The 10,533-nt window shown below is 41.6% G+C and overlaps 1 protein-coding gene across 1 annotated transcript; it reads left to right on the top strand.

The window, feature by feature from the left end:
- Positions 1-291: 291 nt before the first annotated feature.
- Positions 292-10,312, top strand: gins3 (GINS complex subunit 3). Its single transcript, XM_028585397.1, has 3 exons — positions 292-645; positions 1,438-1,671; positions 9,037-10,312. Exons 1-3 carry the CDS (start codon positions 475-477, stop codon positions 9,265-9,267), a joined length of 636 nt encoding a protein of 211 aa, XP_028441198.1. The 5' UTR covers positions 292-474; the 3' UTR covers positions 9,268-10,312.
- Positions 10,313-10,533: the final 221 nt, after the last annotated feature.

Below are 10,533 nucleotides of genomic sequence, written 5' to 3'. Positions count from 1 at the left end.
ATGTTTCTGAACTTATAATAAAATAAACATGTTACACTCTTTCCAAGACTGCTTTTTATTTTTATATTCTATATTGCACCAAATATATTATTCATTAGCATGATAGTCGACGCAAAAACGTATTTTATTCCGGACGGCACCAGGCGGGATGGCAAGAGACGGGGACGCGAGCTTTTATTTAGAAAAGTAGAAGGTCAGGGATGGCCCCAGGCGGACCAGCATGGGACGCTCCAGGCTGCAGCCATACAGTCTTGAAAAACACGGACAACTTGACTCAGTTCGACTCAGATTGAATCGATTGCTCTGCTCTAGATCTGACAGCAGCGCTCTGATTGGTCAACAAGTCCTGGCGCCAAAATAGCAAGGAAGAAGAAGACTGGTAAACACAACAGGAGAGGTCTCTGCTCACAATTTCAGTGTTTTCAGCATATACTTAATATAAAGCTACTACTTTCGGTCTTATTCGGGCACACAATGGATACACAGTCATATCTACCTGTACAACCTGGGGTGGGGATGGGGGAGAATTTCCTGTCTCTCGACGATATTGTACTCTCTCATGAGAGACTTCCCATCCGGACAGAGTGCCGTTTTCCCCGGCTGGGATTTCTGGAGAAGTCGAGTGACTCGCAGGACATACCGGAGGTCGGTAAAGTTACTAAAGAAAAATGCCGTCGTAATAGTTACAATGTTGTCAATGTATTTGTTTAGTGTCTTTCAGAAATACAACTAAAAGTACCCCAAATACAGGTCATTTTGTTGTGTAAAGAAAGTTAACCAAACGTCATTCACTATTTTGCGGTTTAACGTTAACGTTACTCTTGGTTACCATACTGTATTGGCATTAGCACGTGTGGTAGAAGACAACTGCCACAATCAATAGTGAAGGACATAAAAGCAATACAATATAAACTAACGCTACAGGCCTAACGTTATATAAAGCTGCCTTACCTAAATGGAAATTGAATAACACGCACGTCAATATAATTTCAACGTCAGTGACGTTATGTCACAGATCATAGTAGATACTTAAGTTATGTTTTTCAGGACCCAGCATTAAAGGTCCAATATGTAATAAATGAAGACTACATAAAATATAACACTGCAGTCATCAAGTATTCAGCTCTGATAATGTGTGTAAAGCTCCTTTTGGTATAAACATGCAACCAAATAAGAAACAAACATAAAAGAGTAGCTTCTTATGCATAGGCTAGGTGGTATAGGGGTGTAGAAGATTAATTCAGTACAGTATATAATTATTGTTTTTCCACCATAAAGACATGCATGCTGGGTAACTAGGACTACAGTTGAAAATTAACCATCTGACTAACACTGGCACATTTACAGAAATGTTGATTTAATGTGCATTGTCCTTATAAAATAAATACATCTTAAATCTTACTACTCCCACTCTGAAGTCCATTTTCTTTATCTCAGGGTACAAAGATGGAGCTTCCGTTGTGGCTGTCCAAGGGTCTGTACGAGAAGAAGAGGAGAGTGTTGTCAGTTGAGCTTCCGAAGGTGTACAGAGAGGGCTGGAGGACGGTGTTCAACGCCGACCCAAACGTGGTGGATCTGCATAAGATGGGGCCCTACTACTACGGCCTGGGGTCCCAGATGCTGCACTTTGACAGCCCAGAGAACCCCGAGATCGCACAGACGCTGCTGCAGGTGAACAACATGCACAGACATCAACACAAGAGTTAATTAAACATGATTGAATGTCAAACCTCATTGTTGGTATTATAAAAAAAGCATCTTTCTATAATGTTGTCAGACACTTAGAATATTAATCTGAGTCTGTCAGCAGCAAAATGAGCACTTTTGTAAACGTAAATACAAGCTGCACAAAAACTCACATTGTAGCTTGTTTCGTAGCTGCCAACTGCAGAGATCTCTCTTAATACTGGACCAATGACAAAGATTGTTGTTCCCATCAGTCACTTATGGCGCTTTTCCATTACATGGTACCTACTCGCCTCGCCTCGACTCTACTCGCCTTTTTTGGTTTTCCATTACGAAAAAAAGTACCTGGTACCTGCTAACAGGTACTCTTTTTAGTACCTCCTCAGTCGAGGTTCCAAGCGAGCTGAGAAGGTGACGTGAAACCCTGCAGGCTACAGATTGGTCGGAAAGAATTGTCACTGATCACTGCATTGCTAGCGACAGACGGCATTTTTAAATAGTTTAGCCAGCTGTGTTTTTTGCTGCCGGAGGCTCCACGCAGAGCTTTCTCCGTAGCATACAAGTGGCCTGATGGTTATACTGGTGCGCTGGTGTGTGTGTGGGGAGCTGGTGAGAGAGTGCCTGGCGATCGCCGTGTGTGTGGGGAGCTGGTGAGCGAGGGAGAAGTGAGAGAGTGCCAGCAATTAGCTCGGCAGCGAGTAGTGACTCTAGAGTCATATAGTGAGAGAAACAAAGTGTCTCCCCTGTTCTTTGTGACCACGGTGGGAAATCTGGAGCAGGAAAAGTTAACTATCTTGTTGATTTCATGTTGTTTACGGAGAAGGAGAACCAGGAAATGAGTCGGGGGAAATGCAACGCTACCAAGCCGCGCCCACGGCAGTCGCTATGACGACCAGCCACGCTGAGGCGATACTAAAATCTGCAATGGAAAAGGGACGCACAGTGCGCCGAGTCGAGTAGGTACCATGTAATGGAAAAAGGCCATTAGACACAAAAACATAGGAACATAGGGTCCAGGTTGAAAAAAAACGGAAGTTACCCTTTAAGCTTTGTTTGCACAGATAGACACAGAGTATGCTTTTACAGATCCCAATATCTCTTATTGTGTGGTGCTAATTGGCTGTGAAGACAAAAGACCCCGTTAGACTTGGATTGCTGTGCATTGCTAAATCTACCTTGTGATAATTATGTCGATATATGCTTTCACTAAAACAACTACACATACAACATACTTACATTTTTTCAATATCATTGGCAATTAGAGAAAATACTGCTAAAAATAATAATACTATTAAAAATAATAGTAATAACTGTCTGATATGATTTTTCCATAACGTATATTCAAAATAGTCCAGCATTTTTACTCTTTGGTTTCTGTGCGGACTAAGCAAACAAGATATAACATGAGCGTTAGAGGCAGTGTTTCCCAAACATAGACTATTGTGTGGTGCTCCGCCTTTTTTTTTTTTTTTTTTTTAAACGCTATTTAAAATACGTTCTTCTGCATTGCCTTTCCCTGCTCTCCTCCGTCTCTCTGTCACTTGTGTCTCGCTCACATACACACACACACACACACACACACACACACACACACACACACACACACACACTCAGCTCCTCCCACCATGCGGTGTTGGGTTTTTTTAAGCCCCTAAACATCACCTTCCAGGCAGTGCGGCAATGGTTATATTTAAGGTTACTGTGAGGGTTAGTGCCTGTAAGGCGAAGTTGGAGTCTTAAAAAACCATCAACCCCACACAGCGTCTTTCTCCATCAAGGAGAAAAGACGGCTGGCGAAATTCACAAGTTCACGAAAGGTTGGTATCTATCTGGTGAACACCTTTACACAATCACACATTCACAATCACCGACCGACTCTTAGCAAACAAGCGATTGTGCCCTCTTTAGAAAGTTAACTAGTCGCAAGTTTGCGGTAAAATGCAGTTGGGTTGTCGAGGTCAAAACCCTATACAGTGGTGTGAAAAAGTGTTTGCCCCCTTCCTCATTTCCTGTTCCTTTGCATGTGTGTCACACTTAAGTGTTTCGGAACATCAAACCAATTTAAACAAAAGTCAAGGACAACACAAGTAAACACAAAATGCAATTTGTAAATGAAGGTGTTTATTATTAAAGGAGAAAAAAAATCCAAACCATCATGGCCCTGTGTGAAAAAGTGATTGCCCCCCTTGTTAAAACATACTATAACTGTGGTTGTCCACACCTGAGTTCAATTTCTCTAGCCACACCCAGGCCTGATTATTGCCACACCTGTTCACAATCAAGGCATCACTTAAATAGGAGCTGCTTGACACAGTAAGGTCCACCAGAAGATCCTTAAAAGCTACACATCATGCCGAGACCCAAAGAAATTCAGGAACAATTGAGAAAGAAAGTAATTGAGATCTATCAGTCTGGAAAGGGTTATAAAGCCATTTCCAAAGCTTTGGGAATCCAGCGAACCACAGTGAGAGCCATTATCCACAAATGGCGAAGACATGGAACAGTGGTGAACCTTCCCAGGAGTGGCCGGCCGCCCAAAATTACCCCAAGAGCGCAGCGACGACTCATCCAAGAGGTCACAAAAGACCCCACAACAACGTCCAAAGAACTGCAGGCCTCACTTGCCTCAGTTAAGGTCAGCGTTCATGCCTCCACCATCAGGAAAAGACTGGGCAAAAATGGCCTGCATGGCAGAGTTCCAAGGAGAAACCACTGCTGAGCAAAAAGAACATCAAAGCTCGTCTCAATTTCTCCAGAACACATCTTGATGATCCCCAAGACTTTTGGGACAACATTCTGTGGACCGATGAGACAAAAGTGGAACTCTTTGGAAGGTGTGTGTCCAAGTATATCTGGCGTAGAAGGAACACTGCATTTCATAAAAAGAACATTATACCAACTGTAAAATATGGTGGTGGCAGTGTGATGGTCTGGGGCTGTTTTGCTGCTTCAGGACCTGGAAGACTTGCCGTGATAAAAGGAACTATGAATTCTGCTGTCTACCAAGAGATCCTGAAGGAGAATGTCCGACCATCTGTTCGTGTACTCAAGCTGAAACGAACTTGGGTTCTGCAGCAGGACAATGATCCTAAACACACCAGCAAGTCCACCACCGAATGGCTGAAGAAAAACAAAATGAAGACTTTGGAGTGGCCTAGCCAAAGTCCTGACCTGAATCCTATTGAGATGTTGTGGTATGACCTTAAAAAGGCCGTTCATGCTCGAAAACCCTCTAATGTAACTGAATTAGGACAATTCTGCAAAGATGAGGGGCCAAAATTCCTCCAGGACGCTGTAAAAGCCTCATTGCACGTTATCGCAAACGCTTGGTTGCAGTTGTTGCTGCTAAGGGTGGCCCAACCAGTTATTAGGTTTAGGGGGCAATCACTTTTTCACACAGGGCCATGATGGTTTGGATTTTTTTTCTCCTTTAATGATAAACACCTTCATTTACAAATTGCATTTTGTGTTTACTTGTGTTGTCCTTGACTATTGTTTAAATTGGTTTGATGTTCCGAAACACTTAAGTGTGACAAACATGCAAAGGAACAGGAAATGAGGAAGGGGGCAAACACTTTTTCACACCACTGTATGTAGCAGCTGTGAATCAAATAAACGTGTTATAAATAATGTTATGTATTTTTTTACTCTTACACTGAATGTTTGCTGCTTCAATCCAGATGAGTATTGTAAAGTATTTTCCGCAACTGAAAAAGGCCCGTGTTGAGGATGAGGACCAGCCTGAACCGGAGGTATCAGTCTGAAACCGAGCTCAACAGTCCCACCAGTGGAATTAGTTATGTTATTAATTTGTTTTACAGTATTTTCAGGCTTCAACTAGTGAAAGACAGGGGGGTCAGGGAGAGATAGATTCGTTAGGCATTGAAGTAGGACATGAGGACAGCATCCAACTACTGTTGCCTCTGGAAAGAGCCAGACTAGCTGTTATGCCTGGTTCCAGTAGCCTTAAATCAAATGTAGAGGTATGAGAGGGGTGTCGACCTTCTCATCTAACTCTCCGACAGAGCGCAAATAAGTGTAATTTCCAAAATGTTGAACTATTATTTTAACAAGATTTTGTTACATTTAGTTTAAATGTTTATAATAAAAAGTGATGGCAGCAAGCAAAAGTCACATTTGCTTAGTCTCGCTTTGCTCCAAAGGATGGTCTGGCTACTCCATATAGCATTCGGGGATGGAAGGAAACGTGCTCTGGTTTAATGGCATATCTTTAAATTAGGGCTGTCAAAATTAACGCGTTAATTTTTGCGTTAATTTTTTAATATTTAACTCGTTAAAAAAATTTAACAAAATTAAAGCAGCTGTGTTTGTTTACTTCATGGGGCGGCTGAGAAACGTAATACGCCTCCATAACAGCAGGCGGCGCTACTCTGTATTGTTGCCCAAGTAATGAAAACTGGCAGCTGATTGGACGAACGCGTCACATGGGTTTGTTTTCTCCGGACATCCAAAGCCAGACTGACATTGCGGCCGTTCAGAATACGATCTCATATTGTACTAAAATAGTTCACTGAAACATGTTTCTGAAAACATTTTAAGCGAGAAATAGGCCGTGCAGTTGCTGAATCTGTCTTCATTTCAGCTCAACAAAGGTCAGTTTAGAAGATTTTCGTCAGATTTTGAGAGACTCTAGTCACCTCATCCTGCTGGCCATTTCCGGGTGAGTCCTAACTGCCCTGCCGCCAACTGAACTCTCGGCTCGTTGGAGATGAACTGAACTCTCGGCTCGTTGGAGATGAACTGAACTCTCGGCTCGTTGGAGATGAACTGAACTCTCGGCTCGTTGGAGATGAACTGCTCCTCGCCGGTAAAGTAGACGCGAGCAGGCGACAGCAGCCGGGGACGGTGACAAAAATCTGCTCTCAAGTCAGACAGTTTCTTGCCGTTTCAGCAGCCTTCAGCAGGACTAAGCCAAATTGTTGCTGCTGTTGTTCTGAAAGATATTAAACATTCTGAACTTAGCAGAACCTTTCCTTGTTTGTTTTTTTCTTCATATTTGCAAAGTTAAGGGATTTAGCATTTAAATATCCATTATTATAAGCTTCAGTCTCAATTTAAAAAAAGCGATTAATCGCGATTTAATTACAGCAAATTGTGCAATTAATTAGTTAATTTTTATTAATCGATTGACAGCCCTACTTTGAACCAATCCGAATCGTAATGGGCAGCGCTTAACTCCGCACAGAGCCGTTGCAAAATAGTCGTGCAACAGAAAACAGAAAAGATTGGACAGATAGCTAGTCTAGCTAGCTGTCTGGATTTACCCTGCAGAGATCTGAGGAGCAGTTAACCATAGTCCTCAGTAATTCACCGGAGGTTAGAACGCCAACACAAAGAAAGTGGAAGGGGGCGGGACATAAATGCATCCGGCGGGATTTCCTGCAGCACTGGAGCAATCCCCGAAGTGGAATGCGAAGGAAATAGACGAGATTTGCTATGCAGAAAGTGAGAGCACATTTGGATTTTCTTTTAGAAAAAACTGTTCATGATTGCTTCACATAGAAGTCTGTATGGCAGAAAATTTCACAATTTATGGAACACACACAGTAGGATTTTCAGCCTTTGGCAATGGATTTGATTAATAATAAAAAGGTGGCCACATTTAATATGAACATGTTTTGCACTGTTCAACAGCGCAGATGCTTTGCTACAAAATGTCATAGACCAGCAGACACAATGCAGATTCTAAACAAACGCAGCCAGTGTTATTTACCACATTACAACTAGGGGGTGCAATCGGATCAGAAAACATGACAGACTATTACTGGTTGTCTGGTGCAGCTGTTACCAGGCAGATTATCTCTATCTCATTTTTGACAGTCAAACTGAAACAGAGGGTTGTTACACACTGTAAGGCGGGCGCCAAAAATTTCTCTATGAAGGAAAAACTCCTGCATACGGTTTTCACATATTTTAAGTGGCAAAATTGACACCCTGGTTGTTTTAACCACATGGACTTGATAAGAAAATGTATGATATTGGATATCAGCCCCATTTCCTTAACTAGTGTGTTTATGTGATGTTGTATCTCTGCCAAGAACCAAATGAGTGCAAACTGAGCTTGTTATAAAGAATGGTTTGCTGCATGCAGCCTGTGTTCAGATACACTGCTGGTGCTACCTACATTCATTTAAATGACACACAACTGCATATCTATAGAGACTATTTTAAAATGTGACAAAGGCACTGTAAAGACTGAAGAAACCAAAATATCAAGGGAGAAATTTGTTTTTTTTCCCATTTGATTGCAGGTTTATAGACTATATACCTGCTGCACTTGTAAAATGTTAGAACCAGTTCTTGGCTCAGCTTTAATGTTTCAATATTCAGTTTTGCCTAAAGTTACATGAAATAATACATATTTGAAGTTTAACATGACATTTTACATCAAAGGTGACTGCTTGCTTGGTCACAAACTGGAGGTTCAACAATTCCAAATTTTACTGTACAATTAATTGTCTCAGAAATAATTGAGATTAACAAGCTGATCGTCTCTTTCAGTCAAATTTTAAAAACATGTCTTTTTGCATTTCTTTTTCAAACAAATACAGTTTTGAATATATCCCAGGATACATCTTTTGGTTATATATCACTGTCATGTGACCCAGATAATGTAGTAACACAATTATACTTCCTATGAAGGACACTACGCCTCTTTATCATCACAAAACATTGTATTTTTTTCTGAAATGAACATGAAATTGACAATTACAATCAACAGCTATACACATTAGGACCTTTAGCTATTGTTACCAATTAATTGCAGTTAAACAAAGAAACACACACAATTACACACATGTATTTATAATCACGTTGATACAATGGTGATTTACAATAAAGCTACACTTTAGAGCGCAGCTTACTGTGCTCCATCGCTGTAACAACTAGCGCCTGGAGGTAAGGTGGCCTCTAGGGAAACCAAAACTTATGGCGCTTTTCCATTACATGGTACCTGCTCAACTCGCCTTTTTTGGTTTTCCATTACGAAAAATAGTACCTGGTACCTGCCAACAGGTACTTTTTTTTTTTTTTTTTTTTTTTTTTTTTTTTTAGTACCACCTCAGTCGAGGTTCAAAGCGAGCTGAGGTGATTAGAGTAGAGGCGAGTCGAGCAGGTACTGTGTAAGGGAAAAACGCTTTTAGTTTTAGTGGAACGATGATCAGATTCTAAACCACGATTTCACTCAACAAACGATTCCATTGGAATTGGAATTTTTGAAAGGATTCCAAGTTGGAACCGGTTCTCGATGCCCAATCCTAACCCTATATATGTGCTGTCCTTGTCTTCTGATCTAATGGGTGGCAAACTGTCCACATTGTCATCGTCCAGACGTTCATCGGTCGCTTCAGACGGAACATGGACTCCTCCCAGAATGCCTACAACGAGGACACTTCTGCGCTGGTGGAGCGTCTGGACTGCCTGGAGAAGGCTCTGTTCACGTCGGGGCAGAGCGGCCTCAACAGCTTCCAGAGCTGGGAGAAGGGCCAGGCCTCCCAACTCACCGCCTCCAGTCTGGTTCTCAACTACCGCAAGAGGAAGATCACTGATTTACAGCCCTGACCTGCAGCTAAAACATACAGAGACTGGCCAGAACTTAAGTCAGTACTTCAGAGCTGCACGACGGCAGCACTGACTTTTACATTCATTTTCATTTCGATGACCCTGCAGGGTTTCCCCCAGAAAAGTTGTTTAGTCCGGTGGCAAGTGTCTTTTTTTAGATTTTTAACCGGTTAAAAACTCGCCGTGGTTTACTTTGGTTTTTTGGATCAACCAACTCTCTGGTATTGTACGCAGTGTTTACACAGACTGGACTTTGGGGTCAAGTGTACTCAAATCCAGGCCCAGGTCCCTAATCTAAAAGCCCCCTTACTGCATTATATTCCATTATACTTTATTACTTTTTGAATTATCACCTACCTCTGGGTTTTCCAACATACATTGGTGCTCAAAAATGGATCAGAATGCAGGAAATGAAGTGTTTGGCACTCAAGATTTCCTGGGGGAGGACCCTCAGTTTGATATGTGTCTCCCCCTCCCCCCCCAGCCAAAGGCCCATTCTGAGGCAGGAAAAACCCTGCAGACTGATGGCAGCATTAATGTAGAGCCCAGTTGTTTCTGTGATGACAGAATCATGGACAGGATCGCGAAATTCAGAATTTTAAAAAGCTATAAGATTCCATTGGTGCCCTACATTAAGTCGGTGCTGAAAGCTAACTGGAGATTTGAATATACAACTACGTCTAAGTTTCCAACCGCGCCACCCCGCTGTAACTGTAGTTTAATAAATGTCTTGAAAATACATTACAAAATAATTCCCAGTGGCTGAGGCCTGGTGGGCCTCCGGGCTTACACTGGGGGAAACCCTGCCCTGTGTGGAGAATACATTTTATTTATTTTGTCCCATTGTATGAGTTTTATGTAATCTTGACAATTTGACAGTGTGTTCTTGATCACTTGGTGTTTTATCACAAGTACTGAAACCGTTGATTTAAAAAGTGGATTTTTGATGGAAATTCATTGATCTATGAATATGAATAGTTGGTTGCTGAAATTTGGTTGTTGATTAATTGTTTTAACATGTATTGAGTAAAGATTCCTAACAGTTGCTTGTTTTTTTTCTGTTATATCACTACAGATGGGTAACCTTATGGTTTTTAGGCAGGTCAGTGGGGGGTGAGATGTATGTGTGGATGTTTTTTGGCCTTGATGTATGTAATTTGATTACATAAAATGGCAACATTTTCCTTAAAGCAGTCCAACTCAGTAATTTCTAAATTGCCTACAAACACAACTGGAGATAATGAAGGGATGGCTATCTTGGTAGAG

This window comes from Perca flavescens, chromosome 8 (genome assembly GCF_004354835.1).
Source record: "Perca flavescens isolate YP-PL-M2 chromosome 8, PFLA_1.0, whole genome shotgun sequence".
In the NCBI taxonomy this organism is placed as follows: domain Eukaryota; kingdom Metazoa; phylum Chordata; class Actinopteri; order Perciformes; family Percidae; genus Perca; species Perca flavescens.
Note: the sequence above shows the minus strand (reverse complement) of the source record. Positions and strands in the feature narration are given on the sequence as shown.